This window comes from Filicampus tigris, chromosome 4 (assembly GCF_054856515.1).
Source record: "Filicampus tigris isolate MCC_2025a chromosome 4, RoL_Ftig_1.0, whole genome shotgun sequence".
Lineage (NCBI taxonomy): Eukaryota > Metazoa > Chordata > Actinopteri > Syngnathiformes > Syngnathidae > Filicampus > Filicampus tigris.
This window is the reverse complement of record NC_141220.1, coordinates 12,150,710-12,174,818: the sequence shown is the minus strand read 5'-3', so window position 1 is coordinate 12,174,818 and position 24,109 is coordinate 12,150,710. Positions and strand designations below refer to the sequence as shown.

At 39.9% G+C, this 24,109-nt stretch overlaps 1 protein-coding gene across 3 annotated transcripts in view; it reads left to right on the top strand.

Annotated features, from left to right (window-relative positions):
* Positions 1 to 24,109, top strand: part of tspan9a (tetraspanin 9a) — a 222,225-nt gene extending 198,116 nt beyond the window's left edge. For all 3 annotated transcript variants that reach the window (XM_086028878.1, XM_086028877.1, XM_086028876.1), the window contains 5 exons: positions 3,723 to 3,797; positions 14,792 to 14,893; positions 15,118 to 15,249; positions 19,042 to 19,125; positions 22,700 to 24,109. In XM_086028878.1, coding sequence (XP_085885004.1) covers positions 3,723 to 3,797; positions 14,792 to 14,893; positions 15,118 to 15,249; positions 19,042 to 19,125; positions 22,700 to 22,771 — 465 coding nt within the window. In that variant the 3' untranslated portion in view covers positions 22,772 to 24,109. The remainder of the gene's footprint in view (positions 1 to 3,722; positions 3,798 to 14,791; positions 14,894 to 15,117; positions 15,250 to 19,041; positions 19,126 to 22,699) is intronic.

Genomic DNA, 24,109 nt, shown 5'->3' with positions numbered 1-24,109 from the left:
TGTCAATAAATCCAAACTATTGTGCAGAACACTTTTATACTTTCACAGGTTGAAGTGGACAAGAGTAATAATGTGCATTTGAATTTTGGTGGCGATCGGTCGCCGTTTTAGACAACGGGGCTGACAAAGCGAGCAACATTACCGCGCTTGGCTCCCTCCCGTGACGTAGACAGCTGAGACCGAAAACATAACATAAGCCACGCCCCCATAATGGGCGGGGCAATTTGTCATAAACCTAATAACAAAAAAAGCCATTAAATCACACTGTCTTTTGAGGTGGGCATTTTAGTACTGATGTCATTTTTACATGCAAGCCTATTATATAAGTGCCAATGTTAAGCTCATCCAAGTGTCTCTTTAAGGCACTGCTAGAGCCTGTCACAGCTGACTTTGGGCAATAATACAATCACAAATACTAAATAAAATGTTGTTTTCCAAGAAACGGAGCACAATATCTACTGTATGTAACTGCAGAAGTGAAAACACACTGAAACTCTTCTTGTGCATTGAGCGTACATGAATAAATAATATCCTTACACGTTCAGAACACATACTTAAAGACACACACAACATTAAAGTGCTGGATGTTATCATAGCCTCCATTATTTACATATACCCACTGTGCTCAGTTTAATCCACAGTTTAATAGCAAATCAACGTATTTGTGCAGATCAGTCAGAATCCGCCCTGCAAAATAAGAACATATTACCAATCATCAGTGAAAAACAGTATCATTAACATTATTATGTTCATTACCCAAGGTTGCCAGTATTGGTTTTATTAAAACAGAGTGTCAATCGGCCACATTATTGATGGTGTTGGCACTCTTTAAACTCCATCGAAATAAAATCGAACAGTGCGGTAAGTTGCAAAGCAGCTAGTCAGTACAAATAAAGCGCCATGTATATGCAGTGTTGACAGGTCTTGTGGAGAATACCAAGATCCACTCAATCTACAAAGACCCAATCACCATTTAGGCACGACTGCACATGATGTACCAAGAGTTGTGTTTGTGTTTATTCACAAAAAAAAAAACCCAAAAAACCATAGTGTTGATGCAAACCTTCCGAAGACGTCCTCACGTGTCATTGCATATTCCACATTTGTGATAGAGCATCAAGACTTCAGATCATTGCTTTATTGCCTTTAGCAGCAGGTAGACAACCGACACATCAGGGGCTCACAAAGAGAGCTTAACTGAGGGACTTTTTGTTCTGGTAAATTAGCTCCACTGTGTCTGTGTCAGTGTGATTTCTACATGGTAATCACAGCCCACTCAGTCAGACATCCCCTGGTGTCGCCACGGTGGTTGGTTTGCAGTACATCCAGCACACCGGAAACTTGTTTCACAATAATGTACTATTCATGACATCTCCTGGTGTTATTTATTATTCTGTTTGCACAAAGTTCTACAAGCATGTTATCTTTTGCACAACTTGATCACACAGGTTCAACCAGTTGAGTAGATGTTGGTGCTGGAAAAACAATGACAACTTGTGTTTGGGCTCTCTACTGTACACTTCAGCTCAATCTCTTTGAGTCCTTGCATCAGTCAAAAGCTCCACCAAATCCTCCTGTTTGACATGGCTTCCCTTACCTGCCAAGCAAAAGATAGCATGTGTGTGTATGTGTGGAGCGGGGATGAGGGGAGTGTTTTGGGCATGAATTGGGTGGGGATTGAAGCCAATTCATTGACATGACGTAATTGATATTATTTCACTACATTACAGAGCCACCCCACTCCCTGGTTTCACAAAAAGACATATTTGGATGGACTGCAAAAAATAAATGTTAAAAATAATCTAACTTACTATTAGGCTAAATGTTGTTGTAATCAATGGAAGCACATTATGTTTTTCTCTTAAACTGACCGGTCTTGTCTTCTACAGCATAGCCTGTTGTAAGACAGGACATGGCAGACTGGCTCAAAAAATCATTTCTCTGTTTCACTGTTTCTATTTCACTTGTGCTTTTGTTGTATTTGACGATGGATTTTGCAAGTGACCATGCGGGCAGTCTTGTTTTTGTTCAAATATTTCCATACACTTGTAGCATAATACAAAGTACGAGTATGCTATACTGCAACAAGTGTCACAACTCATTGTCAGAAAGAGATTTGATCGGTGCATGTTGTGTTGTGAATAATATTTTTGTTATGTGACAGTTGCCTGTGCATTATTGGTCATAACATTTTGGCAATGAAGATGGAGCTTCACTTTGGGCGGCTGCACTCATTCCTCGCCGTCAGTCATGTGGTCCCTCTGGTTTGATTACTTAAAGACTAGGAGCAATCTGCATAACTGAAGCTGACAAGGCTAACAGCGATTCTAATTCACAACCCATTATTTTTTTTACTGTCCAATCCGCTCTGATAGAAGAAGAATGTGCGACCTAGTCAGGTAGACATTTTGCTGCTCCACAGAGCATTTCAGTCCGGCGACAGCAGCAGACGCCGAGTCGAAAGTCGTTTGGAAATTGGCCAATTGGCTGAAGACAACATGTCGAAACACATGATTAGCAGTTAGTCGACTTCAAGTTTTAAACATCATTGTGGAGTAATGGCCTCCTCACAACCAGGGATGGTGCTACACCAGGTATGCAGGGGGCCAATAGTCCCGTGAGAAATCTGTGTAGTTAAGTCCCTCCAGGATTTTATTTGATATTCTAAAATATAGTTCTAAGTTATTTTCTCACCCTCCCACACATCTATCGATCAAGCCCACCATTAGCCCCAGGAAAGAAAAAGTATTGGAGCCATCCCTGCTAACGGCTACACACTGTCAAGATAGAAAGGCTTAACTGAGTCCGGTTGTCCCACATTGTTGTCAGTTGGGGTTTCTGGGCAGGATTTCAGCCAGACGTCCACAGTCAAGTCCTCCTCCGAGCCGTTCGAGCATGCCGCTCCTTTAGCCAGCTAGCCACGTGGCAACGCCGCTGTTGATCTCACAGCCAGCCAGGCTACAACCTTCCAGCATGGTATTCCAGTATTCCACTATTGTTCTCAGCTCTGCTCTCGTAAAAGTTGCCAATCTACTTCGATCATCTGTTGTACGGAAGAGAGTTTGGCATATTCTATTTGGTTCAACCCCTATTACAGAGCTAAAACTATTTACCTGTATATCCAACCGGGTGTTTTAGCTTTTCCTTTTGAGCCTCTACACAGACAATAATCCCCACAAGAGATCGTTGTATTGCATTCTTCTGGAATTTTGGTTTGCATGTCCTCTTACATGCCAAGTGCTGGTAAATATTTGGCTCAGGGGAAGCCAAGTAAGGAGAGAAGAATAGTAGATGAGCTCCTAGGCTGCGTTGGAAATTAATCTGAGGATGTATTAAAACCATTCTCCCTTCGGTCATGAGCCCTCCAGCTCTTCGATTCTTCTTTTTTCCTCCACTCCTGCTTTCTTCCAACCGCCTCTTTCAGCCTTCATTTTAAGTCTTTTCTGCTTAAAGGTTTTTAAAAGTGTGCTACCGTAGTTGATAATCTGGTTGCTGAAATGTCATGAATTCACTAAAGGTGTTGCTTTCCCAAATTGCATATTGTCATTATTATTAAATATAATCTCCATGTGGCATTTTGAACTAGTGAAGTCAAATGGTTGTTTTTCCACACGTTGCACATATTTTGAACAGGCCTTTTATATGTCAGCTAAAGTGGTTTCATATTTTTAGCTTTTTTTTGCTGGCTTCTAAAAATGTTTTTCTCTCCTTTTTTCTGACAGTTTTTCATCGTCCTGCTGATAATTCTCCTGACAGAGCTGATATTACTCATCCTGTTCTTTGTGTACTCAGATAAGGTAGGTTCAATTTGTTTTTTGAATAAAGTGAAGTTTGTCTCATTTTCCTTTGTTAGGTTCTGTCGGTCAAAAATTGACAACTCCCTCCTCTTGCTCTTCCATTCTAAAATCGACTCCATCTACAACTCCCTTTCCACGCCTCACCCTTCCCATGTCCTCTCCTCTGCTCTCAAACCTCTCTTCTCTCTAAATTTCCACCAATCTCCCAAGCCAATCTGACTGAAATCATCACTTCCATGAAATTCTCCGCATGCCTCTAAGACCCCATCCGGTCCCCCCTAATGATACAGAGCCTCCAGCTCATCTCCCCATTTAGCACAAGAATTGTTAATGCCTTCCTTAGCTTCAGCACTGTTTGTCAAATTGGCTGCCATAATAGGTCCCAACTTCCTCACCTCACCAGCCCTAGACTTTCATCTCTCCTTTGACAACTCCACCCTCTCACCCTCACTCGACAGCCGTTACCTTGGCGTCATCATACACACAACAAGCTCACCTTCTCCACACACATTAGTACTAGTGCCAAAAACAGCTTTCTATCGCCTTTAGTATACTGTGTGCCTTCGCTGCTCTCTCTCCCTCTCCTTCTCTGCAGCCGGAACCCTTATCCATGACTTTATCACATCTTGCATTGACTACTGTAACAACATCCTATAGGGCACACCCTTCAATCTCCACAGCAAACTTCATATATACAAATACATTCAAAACTCTGCCACCTGCCCCCTCGGCCACACCCATTTCTGAGAGCACATCACCGCTCCAGAACCTCCATTAGCTTCCAATCCCTTACTGCATCAAGTTCAGAATTCTCCTACTCACCCATAAAGCCCACCATAACCAGGCCACCACTTACCATAAAGACTTGCTCTACAAATATAAATGCATTTGGTCGACGGAAACCTTAACAGAAGCCCGTTTAAAATCATAGTCGGACCGACCTATAGGCGATTACTATTTCGTCCGCCTTAACAAAAAGACGGATAGACAGACGGCGGAAGGGTACCCACACTGCAGACAGAAGGCGAGAAACTGACTGGCAAATCTTAGTAAAATGCCCAGCTCTGATTATAAGCAATGCACAGTGTATATAAAATACAATGTCAGATATTCTCAGAGTGTACAGATCGTCTCTCTGGTTTCTATTATTTATGTGAGTAACTTGATAACATGACAAACTCTAACATAACCATAGTTAAAAGTGTACACTGCAGCTGTCAGGCCTTAGCCACAGGCAGTGATAGTCTCTTCTCAAATTGAGGGCACAATATAGAACATGTTCTTGCCAAAGTTGCACAAATATTCTAATGCAATCTGTCAAGCATTGTGTATTTTAACAAGGACAAATTATCATATATTAAATGGGTTAATGGGGAGTGTTTTAATGGGGTTATATGTAAATATTGTCTGACTATTTAGCTTTGGCCCTGCAGGAGTTAGGCCCAGTTAATTTCCCTTCTCTTTTGAGAGATGTTTATTCAAACTTAGTCTTCCAAGAAGATAAAGGCATTCATTTACCAGCCAATCCATCTCGAGATTTGGATCAGGGCTCCAAGCACACCCGCCAGGAGCAAGTATGTCTGCTGCCTTATCTCACAAATATTATTGGCTGAACTTTGGGGATTTAGTTGGGCAGAATCCTCACCTTGATCCCTCCTATGGAACTCAAACAGTTTCTCAACTACTTTGCTCCCATGTGATGTTGAACAGTCGAATTGAAGTAGAGCTCTGATTTTTCAAATACAGATTCATTAGAACACCATGTTCTACTCAGGAATAAGTGTCTCATTTACATAACTTCCAGCAAAAGTTAACATTGCTTTATGTCTCCCCCGTTAAGCAAAATCACACAGCGTGGATACTGATTTGTCGGATAGGCAAAACCACTAAAGCACGGATCACTTCAATGTATTATGAATAATGTTCTTCAAACAGCATTAGAAAGGAAGGCCATTACATTTAAGTAAAGTGTTTGTTATTTTAGCCCATCGTCCTGCAGCTCTGACGATATAGTATGCTACTCAGACTACACTTTACGCAAAGGCAGTGACCATCAGTGACAACAAGCTAGTATGCCATATGAGGCATCCTCTGCTACAGGCTGTGATCAGAAGAATCATTAATCTTCTCTTGCTACTTGATCTTCTAATCACAAGGCATGTATTAACAAGCCTGGCATACGTGCTGCGGCTGACCGCTTTTAATTTTGGATTGACAGACGGTTGTGGATTGTTTAGTCTTTAAAATTATATAAAGTGCTGCAATTCACTTCAAGGTTTTTGTCTCTGTGGTCAAACAAGTACAGTATTACAGTTCAGCAGTAAGATTGGACTGTAGCAATACAATGGTCAACCATCATCTTGTTTAAGCTCGATAGTGGGAGTAGTTTCAGCTGTAAATAGCATAACAGCATAGAACCATAATAACTATAATTAATTAAACTAAGTAGAAAAATATAAACCACTAAACCAAAGTGAGCAATGGAGAGTGAAAAATGAGGAGACCATCTACAGGACGTAATTTAAATAAATAAATAAATAAATAAAATTCCATCATTGTTTCATAAATGGCATGTTTTTAGGTTTCAATTACTCATAATAAAATATTTTTAATCCATCACTCTTGGTTTTATTAGATTAAAGGGTTCCCATTTTTTATATAATAGATGGCTTAAGGATAGGTGGAAGCGCATTTTCTCCGTCTATGTAATCGTCTATGGCCGTGGTGAGGCTTCCATGGCTGCGGTGAGGCTTCCGTTTCGCGTTGGCCGTGATGACGCTTCCATGCCATGGTGAGTCTTTCGTTTCAAATTTCGCTCAGAGACGGGTGTAGAGGATGCAGTTGGTCGACGGAAACTCTAATGGAAGCCCGTTTAAAATGATAGTTGGACCGACCTCTAGGCGATTACTATTTGGTCCAGCTTGACAAAAAGGCTGATAGATGGACAGCAGAAGAGTATCCACGCTGCAGACGAAAGGTGATAAAAGGACCGTGAATTTTAGTAAAATGCCCAGCTGTTGGTTTACATGTTAAAAGGGAGTAGGAAGAAGTACAATACTTATCTAGTCCTACCCCTTTGTTCACATATCCAATTATTACATAAATAGTTTCATTTTAGTTTATTTTATAGTTTAGGATGCCAAAGTAGAACAAACACCTGTATACCAGATTCACATGTTAATTAAATGTGTATGTACTGTATATTTATTATTCATATTTATACTTGCTTTGAACATTATTTGTGCTGTTTTAGATTTGACTAAGTCGTAGAATTTGACAATGTTTGATTTGATAAATAATGGAGTGATTGGTTCCAGATTATTTGAACAGTTGATTTTTCGTATGGCTCTTGTTTGTAGCTAAAAGATAGGCTGAGTATTTGTTTTATATGATTTCCCAAAATCTCCACCCAATAAGTCAGGTATTGCAGTAATAATGAACAGTATTATGTATATAATGATTCCTTTTTTAAGAGATGGTTTGGTTTTATAAAGGATACCTATAGTTTTAGGATATTTTACTTTTAACATTTTCTATTTGAGAGTTCAAGCATAATTTTGTATCAAGTAACAACGCCAAGAATGTACTCCATTTCAGTAGAGTCAACGATGATTTTGACTTGATGTTTAATTTGAGTGGTGCCAAAGAGTATACACTTGGTCTTAATCAAATTCAAAGAAAATGTATAAATTGTGTATAAATGTAACAAACCAGTTTTTTTTAACACATTTAATTCATTTTCCACAGTAGTCAGAAGATGCCCGAGATTTTCTCCGGAACAATAAAATGTTGTGTCTTCAGCAAATAGAATTTTTTAAGTACTTTACAGAAAGAGCATATAGTACAAATAATTTGGGACCAACCACAGACCCTTGGGGAACCCCGTAAGTAACATATCTTCAACTGGTTCAATTTTCGTTGTTCAACTGTACATACTAATTTAAGTAATTTCTTATCCATTTATATTCTGAGAATAAGCGGTTTGGATAATGGTTGGATGGATGGATGGAAACCTTTTATAACATATCTCTGAAAATGTTTCATTATTATATTATGACCTAGGGTGTCAAAAGCTTTTTTTAAGTATGCGAAAATACCAACAGTAGATTATTTTTTATCTATACTAGTAGCAGTTTATTCCACAAATTCCATTACTGACATTTGTTTAGTGGAATAAGAGTTTAGGTATGACTTTGCTCTATGTCATTTCTCTCTGTAGCCCAATGTTCTTCAGTCGGCTGATTAGATGCCATACAGAATCTGTACTATAATTAAGTCAGGTCCTGCAGTTAGCAACCAGCTGACTATAGCAGATGGCCGGGACACAAACCAGATTATTGCCATTCGTCTTTAATGCTGTGACCTCATTGTTTCTCTGTCAACCCAACACGCCAACCCAAACAGTGGTAAAGGTTTATGAGCTCACAATGCGGATGCACAAGCTGGCAAAAAAAGGGAAGCAGCAGAGCATGTGCGGCAGGATGTAGGGCGGAAAGAAAAAAGAACGACATTGCAGGAGGGGGAAATGTAGGAAGAGACAACAGTTGGACTCAGGAGAGGGAGAGAAGAATTAGACTGGTGGAGTAACAGAGGGACAATGTCAATACTTTAGACAGAAAGCTCGAATGTCATTCAGTAGAGCGCAGACCTCAGCCATATTACAAAGATTTTTCATCCAGGCTCCTTCCTGGCAGAGGTGGGAGTAAGTCACATATGTGCAAGTCACAATTAAATGTCAAGTCGTAACCTTCAAGTCTCAAGCAAGTCCCAAGTCACTGTGGAAAAAGTCAAGTCGCCATCAAATTTCAAGCAAGTCATGTCAAGTCATAACTTGGTTCAAGTAAGTTGTAAGTCAAGTCATAAAATATTGCTCAGTAAAACATATGTTGGAATGATAAAGTATTTTTTTCACTGATCCTACTACAAAAAGTACATTATCTCTAAAAATGTAATGGACATTTACATCTCTAAAAAATGAAATGAAATACGGTTAACTTGTAAAATCAAAGTCTACATTTAAATTATTTAAAAAAAAAAGACAAGCACTCTGTCTGCATAGACTCTATTTAATGATATAGTGCTCTATGTTAGACTCTATGTATCGATGTCTATGCTTACATGATGACTGCTGTTTTAAGCGGTAGAGTTTCAAGATTACAATGTCCGTGGTGTCTAATCTATTGCTTTATCGGCTTCACAATGAAATGGAGAACCGACATCAAGTATTTGACCAGCTATTGATGAGCTAAACTGTCAAGCTAACCTAGCTATCTTGGGTTCACAAAGCTATCTTATGTGTGTCAGACAGATGAAACAAAACTTGATGTCTCTCCCATCTTCAAGTTTCAAACCTTGCATGTTGCTTATTGTCCTTTCCCAGTATCATCAAAACGATCATCAAAAACTATCCCGCCTCTAGTTATGTTACTTAGCTGTACTTAAAAATTCACGGTCACAATTTTTACTGGTCCCAAACCAGTGTTCGTATTGATAGCTAAACAGTGACATTAGTTGTCCTCTCTCTGGGTTTTGTAATGACGAATGAAGTTAGAAGTCATTGTTGTGTTCATTCCGTGAGGTGCAAACCATGTGTTTTGCCATTCTATTTTGTCAACGTCATGGAAAAAAAATTCATTTAATTCAGATGAATGATCCTCTGAGTTGCTCAGACGCTGCTGGTGTTTACGTTGTCACTTAATATTAACAAGTTGACGCTGACTGGTTTGCCAGGTTGGAGTTAATGAAAAAAAAAAACTCTTTCCTATCTTTCTTTCCTACTTGCTTTCCTCCCTAAAAAGACAAACAGTGTTAAAATACAAATTTAAAACTATTAACAAGATGACTTGTAAAGTCTTGTAGTTCAAGTCTAAGTCAAGTCAAGTCATTTAGATACCAACTCAAGTCATTCTCATGTTTTTGGCAAGCAAGTTGCAAGTCATATTTGGTCTTCCACTTGTATATGACTCGAGTCCCCCATCTTGGCTTCCTGGTTCACGAAGGATGACATTATTGATACGGCTTATCCTCACAAGGGACGCGGGGCGTGCTGGGGCCTATCTCAGCTGTCTTCGGGCAGTAGGCGGGGGACACCCTGAATTGGTTGCCAGCCAATCGCAGGGCACACAGAGACAAACAAACATCCACACTCACAATCACACCTAGGGGCAATTTAGAGTGTCCAATCAACTTACCGTGCATGTTTCTGGAATGTGGGAGGAAACCGGAGTACCCGGAGAAAACCCACGCAGGCACGGGGAGAACATGCAAACTCCACACAGGGAGCCGGGATCGAACCCAGACTCTGAACTGTGAGGCGGATGTGCTAACCAGTCGACCACCGTGCCGCCATTAGCCAGCTAATAATTTTCAAATAATGTTTATGAGTGCACAGTTTTTTGTTTTTGTTTTTTTTGTTGCGGCGGCCTGGTGGGTCGGTGGGGGCGGACCGACAGAATGCAAGGACAGAAGCTATATGTTAGAAGAACATACGTGTTTATGGAGAAAACTAAACTTAAATATTTAAATTCAAACTAAGATTGCTTGTTATTCCAGTTGACAATGCCTCTGCATGTACATAAAGTATGGATGCAGTTTCACAATAGATCACATTTTTCTCAGAAATATCACTTCTTACATTGTGTCTTCACACTTTACTGTCACTTCTTATATTAGTGGTGCAGTGGGCTAACATCTAGCTCTGCCGTAGCAGTCCAGATAACAGCTAAATCTTTTTCTTTGTAAATATTATTTCAGATAAATCAATCCTTCAGTGTGTACATTTCAAAAATTGAGTGCCGCTCACCACTTACTTTTTTCCTCCGTGATGCTTTTAAACTGACAATATTGATGGCACAACACACCACTGCCACTTCCTAAACTGCCACTGCCATCCGCCCCTTCCTCACAATAGCAACCAAGCGGCCTCTCCCTGTCGGATATTGTTATCCTGTGTAATAATCACAATTGGTAATAAATGTACCTCTGATCTGTATTCTGAATACCTAACACAGGTACATGTATTTTGTTACCCTGCCTATACATCATTATTTTATGACAATTATAATAATTAGCCACTCGGCATGCTAAAGAATTTGTGTCAACTCACTGATACTTCCAGTTTATATGCTCCCAAGGTGAGGCCGTCATACTGAGTACTGACAGTAGGGACACTTTATTCATGAATAATGAATGACTTTGAATGTAATTGAAAATAAATCTGCATGCTGAGACATCCGTTAGATCATGCACCAAACATTGCCAACTGGAGGTTCATACTCAGGGAATGAAAGCGATTGCCAGCCAATCGCAGGGCACGCAAAGACGAACAACCATTCACACTCACAGTCACACCATAGTGTTCCATTAACCTATGGTGCATGTTTTTAAAATGTCGGAGGAAACCGGAGTACCCAGAGAAAACCCACGCAGGCATGGGGAGAACATGCAAATTCCACAGAGGAAGGCCAGAGCCTGGAATCAAGCCCTGCACCTCTATTCTGTGAGGTGGACGTGATAACCAGTCAGCCATTGTGCCACCTGTTTATAATATTATTTATAATCTATATAATATGTAGTTTAACACAACAAGGACGAGCAATTTCTTGGTTTGGCTATAAGCTTCTGACCAACCTTTTGTCAGTTGACAATTTCACAGTTACTTCTTTTAGTATGCCTTATGATGTACCAACCTGTATTGGTGCTGTGTAAAAGAAAAAGCCAGCACTTCTCGTCAAGGTCATTATGTTTTACACTTGACACTCACTTCACCTGAAAACTCCGCTGTTGGTGACATCTCAATAGAAAAAAAAAAAAAAGCTGCCTGCTGACATTTGTTTGTGTCAATGATAAACTCATGTCAAGCGACAGATATTGCTCCTAAATTGAAGCTTTGTTCAGAGTTTTTATGTAAAAAAAAAAATAAGACTAATGCAGCACAATTGCCTTTTTGAAAGTAGAAAAATAGGTCATTGCACGACCAAATTTATATTTGCTCTGCAGTCATTTGTCTCCCTTTCATTAGCTTTAAATCTAGATCATTATTATTTCAGGTCAAGCGCTAACAAAGGCTCTCACGCTGAAAATGAAACATGCACAGAGTCATTGGAGACCAAAATGATTTTACCACAGCCTTGTGTGTGTGGATGCCTGTTGTGTGTGTGTGTGTGTGTGTGCATGTGTGTTGAGGTGGGGAGTAGAAGGAGGTTGCTCTCCAGTGACTGCAAGGAGTCGGTAATGAGCAAGCAGTATCGCATAAAGCTGAGATTGAAAGCAGAAGACAGAAACAAAGTAAGAGGCAGAGATTGATGATAAAGCTCCTCATCTCATTTTCTCGCACAAGGACAGACGCAGAGGATGTTGAGGCCTGCAGCCCGAGGAGGCGTACACAGATATGCTCCTCTGCATCAGGAAAGTTACAGAACCACTCAGAACAATGTGAATGGAAGTGATCCTAATCTTTTTGTAAAGGTTTTAGAGGTCTTAGAAATGGACTTTGCACCTTTAATAGTTACTGAAGCATTTTAGTGCAGAAAAGAATTAATTACTCAGACCAAATCACTTTTGACTCTCATTACCCTGGCAACCGCAAATTGTCTATACAGAAATTGATAGCATCTTCCCCACTGTCTGCTAAAACTGTGATTTCCAGGTCGCTGTAATTTACATACAGTCGCTGATATGGGATGTCGTCAGAGATGGTATAAAAGCTGTAACAGAGGCGGGACAGTGCCTGCGTAAAAAGGGAATCCCAGAAAGGCAGAGGTTTCACATTCAACCGTCCTTTCTCCCGCCTGTTATGGCGAAAGCAATGTTGCTGTCTGCCAAGTATTTTACATGTCACACCAGATGCTGGCATTAACATCATCTTGCATCTAATAATCAAATTACACGTCACTGGGTTTTGCATGAGTGAAAGGCGAATGCAAGTTGATTCTGTGTATAAGGGGCTTATAATATTCCATCCATAATATTTGTGGATGTTCTTGCATCATACCAACACATGCATAATGCTAACAGTACTGTTCAGAATTGTGGGCACTTTTGTCAAAACTTTGCTACACTAAAATGATTAATACTTACTTTAAGTCCAGATGTTATTAACAAGTATGTTCATTGGGTTGGCTTCTTCAGCCTCCAGTCACAACTTTGGCACTTAAGGGTAAAAAAAAGATTAAAAAACTTGCAACTCAAACTTGGAAGAAAAAAACAGAAACAGGCCAAGATCAGACAAATCTGCTTGCTTTCTGTGATCTCACTCATCTCTGGTTTTGAGCAAAGTACTCACTGTTTTTGCTTATTTTGATTAAACTCAAACTATATACTGGAAATGATTTGTCTCATGAATAGAATGTATTTTTATGTATCTATTTTTTGTCTTTGACAAATATGCGGCTTTATTAGCGGTCTGTTGGTGGTGAGCTGAGGCATTGCGCCTTAACTTGTAAATAACGTTTTGTTGTGGTGTGACTAGTGGTGTTTGTGTAGCTGTTTGTGTGGTTCAAGGACTATGCGTCTATTTTCTCTGTAATAATTACCACATATCTGAAGTGCCCCTCAATCTGTTGCGGCTTTTTGTGAAATCCCCCATGGGCAAACCAAACTGCAGGAGAAGTAAGCCACTGACTTTTGTTTCTCATTAACTCATCCAATAAGATATTAATCTCTCACAGACATGACACAAAACTGAGCACATTGTTGGAGATCATTCAGCAGGAAAACGATTAACACACATTTGTTGAGGGTATGTTGAAGCTGCGACATAAGGTATTAGCACAAAGTTGAGCCTGATTTTGACAATTACAAGGCTATATAGATGAATGTATTATTATATTATTTATCCAGTAGTCACAACCTGTTTGGCTATGTTTTCTAACAACAGATTGTTACTGAGGAAGGACATGATATGCTATTATGGATGCAGTTTGACAAATTTGCACACTAACATTATTTTGGACATACTGTCATTTTGGAGTCGTGATTCCCAACGAAGGTGCTGTGGCACAATTGTACCATGAGAAATCACCAGTAATGTCCTGGGAAATATCTAATTTCACTTAATTTGTGCAAAAAGTGTTAGGAATTAGGTGAACATAAAATATTTCTATTTATGACTGTGGCATAGCAACCGTCCCAATAATTAAATGCCTGTGTAGTCCTGTGCAACCATCTGTTGCCATTCATACTATAAAGTCAGCCCTGGCTTCCTGCAAGTATATTAGTTATGTTCTATTAAACAAGCCTAAATTTCACGCAGAGCAAGAACATTTTTCAGTAAATTGAGACAAGATCATTATTTCAGTATTTATACATGTTGTAGACAGCTGGGATAGGTTCTAGCACGCCCACGACCCTCGTGATGATAAGCGGTTCAGATAATAGATGGCCGGACATACTTTTGTGATGTTTTTGGTGGTATTTTGTGGAATGTTTCCTTGGCCAATTGTTCACCATTGTGACTATTCCAGCATCATCAAAGTAATCTATGCTAACCTGAGTAAAGAAGTATTCCTTACTCATCAATCATGAATGCTCTTATCAATCAGCGGTACGTCTAGTTCTGCAATAATTCCCCTGCAAATTTTTGCAGATTTGATGTCAAAATCAGTCTTTGTGTATTAACTTGTTGAATTGTTTCCAAAGCTGTCACTAGTATTGTCGCATATGAGCCTAACCTCCACAAATGTTATTTTATTTATTTGTCAAAAGGATCTTTTGAGTCATTACAAATTCAGACAGAGGTACCCGAACACAAAGGTCACATCTGTGCATGTTTCCGACCAGTAACGATTTCTGCTCTATGGCACAGCAACAGTTCTGATTATGGGTGATCTCCCACTAAACATGCTTGAAGTAGCTGAGATAAAATCGCACAATGGTTCATTCTTTTTGACAGCTCTCTCCACGTTTTTTCTCACGGCTCTTCAGTGATCACTCCACAGGGGAGGTTTTCTATTCAAAGGTATTGTAACCATTGCTGATATCTCTTCCATCTGCAGGTGAGTGAGAATGCTAAACAAGATCTGAAGGACGGGCTGGCTCTGTACAACTCTGAAAACAACGTTGGCCTGAGAAATGCCTGGAACATCATCCAGGCAGAGGTGGGCAGCTATGCATTAGTAGAACTACTCAGACATTTCTGATAATGTATTGCCTGGCTTGTAGTCTTAAAATTACTGCAACATTGAATTTCACGGCTGTCTGTCTGAGTACATTCCATTACTGTGTAATACAATGCGAATGAAGTCACTTCTAAGTTAAGTGTCAGGAATCTGATGGACTGTTTTGTTCACTGACGGCATTTTGTTTTGCGTGGGATACACAGTGGAAGTGCTGCGGTGTTATAGCTTACACCGACTGGCATGAGGCCCTGAAAGAGAAGGTCGTTCCTGACCGCTGCTGCCAGGAGCATTATCAGAACTGTGGCCGTAACTCCACCAACATGTTCTGGAATCGGGTAAGTGCTGGCTCATGTAGTTCAAACATAATTTGAATTTGAATTTAGAATACAATCGGGTACGTCTTCTTTTTCCCTTAAACCATCAGCATTGCATCGTGAAAAAGAGCAAGCCATTTTCAACACTTCAGATTGGTCAATAATGTGTAAAAAATAACACTTATGCGTATATATATATATATATATATATATATATATATATATATATATATATATATATATATATATATATATATATATATATATATATATATGAGGTTGAATTGCGCTAAGTTTCGATTCCTAGTTAGCCGCGCTGAAGAGCTATGAACAAAGTACGACCGATTAAAAAAGTGTGCGCGCATGGCGCACAGCCTCAGGCTCCTGCCGCCGAAGATGCGTAGCAATAGCATGTTAGCTCGCCCCCACTCACGCTCGGCTCCTCGGCCCACTTCATCCCAGCCGGCAAGCGTGGGCAGCGGCGGCAACTCTGGGCGGGCCAATTCCCACAGATCTCCACAGCTGCGTGGCACCACGGTGGCAGCAGTCGCCCTTCACTGGGTCAGTCATCCTGCCCGAGCCGACCTGGCCGGCTCATTCGGCTGGCACCTAGCCATAAAATGACGCAATGCGGCTCATGACCCAAAGTCAGAATCGGCTAAGTACGTCTAATTGCAACATTGAACCAACAAGTTCAACACACAAATGCACATATCCAGCTAATATCTAGCTTAGATCATACGTAGCTGCAGCATATACATAATACCGTACTTACATACAGATACATCCTATGGTTACATAGACTGCTTAGATTAGATAGACTTTCCTTGCTTTCCCTTAAAATGCAGCGTTGTGTTTGTCATATATATTTTCTCTCTAAAGCAAGACAAGATTAGCCAATCAATTGGTGTTCAGTAGCATGCTTTCAGTAACAGCTGAAAGTGTATGTGTGCGTGTTTGACAAGGGCTGAGGGGCTGTTTGCGTGAGTTGAGAATGCCTTGTTTCAACTAGTGGGCTTGCATGGAGCATATTCTTAAAAGATAATATGTTTGGGTTGACTTCGCTTTAATAAAGTATTTGCTTAACCCTTTCATGCAAACTGGTCACTACAGTTGACAGCTATAAAAAAGTTGCTTTCGCCTATATTAATTAAACTAAAAAATATATTTATATAGGCGGCACGGTGGTCGACTGGTTAGCACGTCCGCCTCACAGTTCAGAGGTTGTGGGTTCGATCCCGGCTCCGGCCTCCCTCTGTGGAGTTTGCATGTTCTCCCCGTGCCTGCGTGGGTTTTCTCCGGGTACTCCAGTTTCCTCCCACATTGCAAAAACATGCATGGTAAGTTGATTGGACACTCTAAATTGCCCCTAGGTGTGAGTGTGGATGTTTGTTTGTCTCTGTGTGCCCTGCGATTGGCTGGCAACCAATTCAGTGTGTCCCCCGCCTACTGCCTGAAGACAGCTGGGATTGGCTCCAGCACGCCCGTAACCCTTGTGAGGATAAGCGGTATGGATAATGGATGGATGGATGAATGGATATATTTATATTTTGAATAATAACATTAAATCATAATTAATGCATGAAAGGGTTAAAAATATTTTTAAAAATTTAGATTAATTAATATAGGTGAAAACAACTTTTAAATAGCTGTCCACTGTAGTGTCCACTATGCATGAAAGGGATAAGAAAATAAATCATCTTATTCGTGTTAATGGTATTAAAATTCAAGAAAATAATGGGACAGAAAAATCAAGGGATTTTTGTACAATAAATAAAATATGACAGCACTAGTAAAAAATGTTTGCAACATCTCATATGTAGTGTTAAAAGTGAAGACAATTTGAAAGAAGCATGTCAAGTCAACATACATGATTTTCTTTCGCGGGCCACATAAAATTATGTCATGGGGCGGATCTGGACCTGGGCCCGAGTTTGACACTCGTGTGAAGTTTGCCGTCGGAATTGCTGACGGAAGCCCATTTAAAACCAGACGCGGACCGGCCTATAGGCGGGGTACTAGTTCGGAACTATTCACTATCTGCCAAACTGTACTCAGTCGGCTCAGGGAGGGCAGAATACTTATGTTATGTTATGTTATGTTATGTTATGTTATGTTATGTTATGTTATGTTATGTTATGTTATGTTATGTTATGTTATGTACGTTCTATAACGTACTTTTGGGAGATTTGAGGTCCTTAAAGTTGAGCTTTGCGATTGAAGTTTTATTTATCTTTTTAATTTTGTCTATCTTGCATTCCTGTGTGTCAAGAACAGTTACTGGAACAGTTTATGCACTTTTCAATTGTGACACTTGAATAAATGTCAAATGGCACATAAGTTTTTTAATTTATATTATTATATATAAGTATCATTATACATATCGGATCCGGACAAAAGTGTTGTGGTCCCGGCCCTAATATTAATATCCATCCATCCATCCATTATCTGTACCGCTTCTCCTCACAAGGGTCGCGGGGCGTGGTGGAGCCTATCCCAGCTGTCTTTGGGCAGTAGGCGGGGGACACCCTGAACTGGTTGCCAGCCAATCGCAGGGCACACAGAGACAAACATCCGCACTCACAATCGCACCTAGGGGCAATTTAGAGTATCCAATCAACTTACCATGCATGTTTTTGGAATGTGGGAGGAAACCGGAGTGCCCGGAGAAAACCCACGCGGGCACGGGGAGAACATGGAAACTCCACACAGGGAGGCCGGAGCCGGGATTGAACCCACGACCTCTGAACTGTGAGGCGGACGTGCTAACCAGTCTACCACCGTGCCGCCTAATATTAATATATATATATATAAAATAACAGAGCTTGTAATAGGAGGAAATTGGGAAATGGAGTGTGCACGCCACACTACAAGCATAAGTTGTAGTTTAAATTGGGTAATTTTGTGGCTCCTGTCCAATGCCCCAAATTACATATTTTTACAATCATCGTCTAACTGTTACAGGAAGAAAACGAGATTGTATTTATCTAGTCCTACAACTACTACTATTTCTGATGCATTTTCACACACCCATGAAGAAAGTTTTATAATATAACTTGACCCGATATACAATGCACTATGTACATTTTTTTTCTCGCAGTATTCCACTATTCATTTTCCTAATAACAATGTTTCAATACAAAAACTAAGGTAAAAAGAAGTGTTGTTTGTGAATATGGTTGCTCTTATTGCAACGATATTCTGATTTGGGGCTGAGCTCTCCTAGGGTCAGGTTCAAGATGGGCCCAATTGAATGTCCATCTGGTCCTGAGTTTCTTTAAAAACCTACTGTGGCTAACCAGAGGAAATAGAACTGCTATTAACTGTTAATTTTATTGCTTTACAGATTTTTTCATTATGTGGCAACAGCCACTTTGTTTACAGCCGTGCACCGTGGTTAGTCCAGTTCAAAGAAGGGAATCACATAATTGCTAAATTGAGAATAAGTAGACATTGAGCTGGCCCACTGGGATAGCACAACACTAAAATCCAGAAGTCTTGCCCCAAGAAAGTGTCCCCACACCACTGTGATATCCTAATGCAGCTGAACGCAACATGACCCCACCTCATTTTTTGAATGATGACCTCTGAACGAACCAGGGCATACATTTTACATCTCAGGAACGTTGCAAGTTTAATACGCACATCTGTTTATATGACCCATAAGTCTCGATATAAAATTCACAATTCATAATTCACTTGTTTTACACCTCACATACTAGATCAGTGCTCTTTCGTCCATTGTATAATTCACACTGCTTTCAAGAAAAAAAGGTGACTGGTTGAGTTTTTCTCATTTGTTCCCCCATCTAGGGCTGCTTTGAGAAAGTAGAGGAATGGCTTGACGACAACAAGCACATGCTGGGAACCATAGGCATGGTCGTCTTGGTCGTGCAGGTAGGAGGCGTATTGATTCTTCTGGTGCTAACTTTTGTGGTGCTGCATTTGTCTCTGTCTGCCTACATTGTAACATGTCTGCATTAATTGGCCTTCAGCCCAGTGTGCCTCAATACACTGCAGGGCAAGTTATAAGATTTGTCCTCAGTGGGTGTTCTGCGCGCCCACATCTTGAAAAACACAGATGCCTCTATTTTTTTTTTCCACACTGGTCATGTTTGAGAGACTCAAAGCACCATGGCTATGCTCCAAGCTAGCAGTGGGGATCCATCAGAAGACAAACAAACAAACAAAGTGGATTTAAAAATACAAATAGCTCAGGTTTACGTGATAACTAAAAAATGAATATGATAAAAATATATCCATTCTGCACATTGTAAGTCTTATTAAAGATGGTTGAACAAATACTTAGTAGAAATTAACCATTCAACCTTGAAACTGACTGCTTCCATGAGGGTACAGTTACCAAACAGCAATATGTTCCTTTGAGTTTTTGTAAAAGTTTGCATACAGAAAACAACCTTGTCAAAACAACTCCCATTCATAAATCTCAAAAGACTGAACTGACTGCGATCCATTATGAAATAAAACAATCAAGATGTGATTCATGTCTGTCTTAGATGTGTTCAGAGGATTCACATTTATTATTCATGTATTAAAGCCATTTTATGTTGAGAATGTCAAATCATACAAAACAGTGTCATTACTCCAATATTCATGGCACTAATCGTAGCTCTTGTTTTTAGAGAATACAAGTTATATTTTGTAGACACTTCATTAGGCACACTCACCAAAGCTAATAAGATCCAGTCCAAGACATGTGTCAATTCTGGCAATCACAGTTAACCAATAACCAGACACATAAGGTTCTAGACAACCAGACATAACCTGACATACCTCATGCTTCCCAATATTCAAGTGGATTTACTTAGTATTTTACATTTTAACATGCCGCTATTCAGATTAGTGTCGGTGGTGTTGCAGCTGGTGAGTGACTATATTTGCCTTAAAGTGGAAGTCAAAACCCAAACATATTTTTTTCAAGAATATGTTCTGTGCAAGCCCACTAGGTGAAACAAGGCATTGTGGAATAAGAGTTAATCCACTCGGTTTTAGCCATGTCTGGGCTAAAAACAGCCAATCATGGCCGACCTGTTTTCTAAAGCTGAGCCGTGATTGGTCATTACCTGAGCCCTGAGTAGTTGTGATGTCATTTTCAGTAGACAGAAATAGCAAAATGGCCGCCCCCAGAGATGGCTAAAAGCGGGTGGATTTTGCTGCTTAACTCCTATTCCACACACACAATATTAATCATAATGCCGTGTTCCAACTAGAGGGCCTGCTTGGAACCTATTCTTGAAAAAAATATGTTTGGGTTGATTTCAGCTTTAATGTGAAGAGTCTGCTATTTTGAGCCCGGGATGCTGCACCTGAAGTTGCCGCCTGTGCTTTTTAGCATTGTGTGAGCTTTACCTCACATTTGTGAAAAGATCACGAGCTCCTGTTACATCAGTCTTTTATTCGACACTATCTCTTCTTTGTGCAACTCTCCTCGAAACACACACACAAACACACACACGCTAGCACAATCAGGATGGTGACGGATATCGGTCCTCTTTGCCGACTTTGATAAAGACTCAAACCGAATATTGACTTGTCTAACACCTGTTTTAGCGTCTGTATGCAAACACATTCAGTTGGAGCCTCCTAGTGTTGAGCTCTCATATTCGTGAAGGCTATGACAGTAGAAAACTTTGAGCACTTTAGAAAGAAACCTGGTTCATATGAGTGACAATCTAGGAATGATTAGTGATCGAAAGTCACAAATATTAATACAGCACAACCTGTGATCCACTACACACTAGGTTGTTCCCTTCGCAAACAAAGTTTTATAAAATACATCACAAGTCTCCAACATTTCATGATACACATTTAATAGGACAATAAGTCTTGGAAGTTCTTCTTCAGTGATTCCTAAATCTCGACAGTATTCAGTGTTCTTCTTCATTGATAGATAAGTACCTGTCATACTCAATCTGCCAAAACCTAATGCGTACCAGAGCTGCACCGGTCAGCTGTGAAGAGACCTTTTTTATTAGCTCAATGTTTGCCATCAACAGCTTTTGACAGACAACTACTTACAGTGGGATTTTCTTACACGTACAGTAACTCTAACTTCTTCTAAACAACTCTCACTGTCAGTGTAAAAGGTGAGAACAAAACTTTACCTTTGTAGAGAAAGTGACAGGTCTGTCTAACTTTAACTTTGTACGAATCATATCCCTTCTTTCTTTTTTTTCTTTTAAAAATCACGTGTCTGTTACTCGTACTGAAGAGCAATCATGAGTGATGGCAGCTCAAGGTTCAGATTTTGTGTGACTGGTATGTGGCGTATTTTTCCCAAAATGTTTGTCAATTTCTAAATTGTATCCACTTGGGGTTCTAAGTAGGAGGTATCTGTTTTATGTTTAGTGTGAAATATAATACATACTTGAATCCTAAATCGTGGAACTGTACAGGTCACCGGTACTTTTCATTGCTGTCTTCGATGCTATTGAGTTAGAAATAGTGGTGCGAAGTAACAAAGTACAACTACTTCCTTACAGTACTTAATAGATTTCTCAGGTATATGTACTTGAGTGTTTTTCTATTGACGTTTTACTTTTATTGTATGAAAGTAGGCCTGTTTTTTTTTTTTTTTACAACCTACATGGATAATGACAGTGTAAAAAGATATAGATGGAGAGAGGTAAAGTCAACCTCGGTTGAGATTTTGACTGCTTGAATGATTGTGGCATCTTGGGGAAAAGATAAACAGGGACAGCAGCAAAGAGAAGTCATAAAACTTAAGGGAAATTATTAATGACAATGACACTACACATTTGGAAAAGCAAGCTATTCTCCATCCACAGCCTTTTTAAGAGAATTGTTTCATGTTGTTGACGGCATGAAACATCAAATACATGTTAATAGAAGAGTAAATTAGTCCATGTCAAAATCTGTACATTTGAACTTAAGCAAAGAAGGTGAATCAGTACTTTTACACAGGTGTCTATACTTCTACTCAAGTACAGAATATAAGTACTTTAGCCGCATCTGGAGCTAAATATACTTGGTGTAAAATGACCCAATATAAATGCACGCTCTATGCTCAGAGATTGTTCATCGACAGTGTGTCATTTTCCTTAGCAGTTGAAATATTATTCACTTTTACTTCACAGTGAGGTGTACTAAGATGTGCTTCCTGTTTTAGCTGATAAAGGTTTTAGACTGAGCCTTGCAACTGTGTTTGATGTACAAATTGGACGGGAAATGACAACTTCAAAGACACGGTACCCTGCCTCCCAGGGCATCTCCATTTACTTCTTTGACGTTAATGCTTTTGCCCATCGTTTCCTTTCAGAGATTCTCCAACTTCTATTTGTAGGCGATTGAATGAAGATTTACTAGTGCTTCACATCAGGATGTATCGTACATCAAAATGCGTACGGGCCATATAAAAAGGAACGAACCACATGTGCTAGCATATGTTACACATGTTTTACATACTGCCTCCTTCTCTTTTCCTCCACAGCTTCTGGGCATGGCATTCTCCATGACGCTGTTCCATCATATCCACAGAACAGGGAAGAAGTATGATGCCTAGCCTCTGGAGAAGAGGCCTGTCAATTCCTGAAGGGATAGAACTCTGATTAAATGTACCCTCTCCTACCGCACCACCGCTGCCACTACTTTGCAACCATCCTTTGACTTTATTCCCAGACTCTGTGTGCAGATTCCATGTGTCGCCGTTCGGGTACTTCTCCCTTTTCGCCACTCATTTTTGCCAAAGAGTAACACAACTGGAAGAGGAGGAGAGACAAGTAATTTGGCACCGAAGAGAATCCTGTTGGTTGTCACGCCTTCCTTTTTTTTTTTTTTAATCTTTTTCTTTCTTTGCTTGGAATAACAACTTGCTGGAGGGAACCGCACACAGACACTAAGACATTTAAGACTTTTGCTAACACTCCTCACACATTGGGGAAAAGAACATAAAACGCCACCTATTTCTTGTGGAGTATTTGTCTTTACTTTATGCATATATAAAAAAAAAAAAAATCAACCCCCTTTTCCTTTGTAAATGGAAAAAAAAAATCCAAAATGGCATGCTAGTTTTCTACGTCACCGACTTACCTTCAAATCCTTTATCACCCATTTTTTTTCCAAATACATTTTGTATGTGTGACGCTCCTGTGGAATGTAAGTACATTATAGTGTGTGTTGCATTTGACGTGAGGAGCATAGACATGTCAGGATGGTGTTTATTATGATCCATGAGTCATTTATTTTCCCTTCGACAAGCATTTTGCGTAAAGTGAGTGGGATTGAAGGAAGTTATTAAAGGGAGAGGAATCATTTTGTACTAAATTCCGCTGTATTCTTTGGATAAAGGTACAAATCTGCCTGGGTAAAAGCACACACACACAGTTGCTGCCACACACAGGCATCAACCCAATTCCCACTGAGGCAGTGTAAATTGTGTAAAATGGCTGTTTATTAAAGCTCCACCAGGACTGTCAAAAGAAAGATCCCGGGCGATGAAATTCCCCCTTTGAGAGTACAAACTAAATAATGGTATATGTGTTTGTTTTATCACACTGTTCCAAACTGCAAAGGTTAGAAAAAGAAGGGCATAAAAACACAGAGAATCATGGGCACTAGAGGCAAAAACAGTATTCATGCCGATATCATAAATTGTGTTTGTGGAGGCGGCAAAAGGTTTCCTCTTTATTAATCTACCGTCACACATTTGTCCTCCCCTCATCAGTCTCCGAGTCTTGGGGTAAACTCTCTTCCCCTCTATCTTTAAATGTCCTCACTACAAAGGAGCATTAAGCCCCCACCCCCAAAACGAGGAACAACGTTGCAGTGCTTGTAAAAAAAATATTTTTGAGAAACAAGCTGTAATATAGTATCATAATGTTGTGTGAGTGAATGTCAAAAT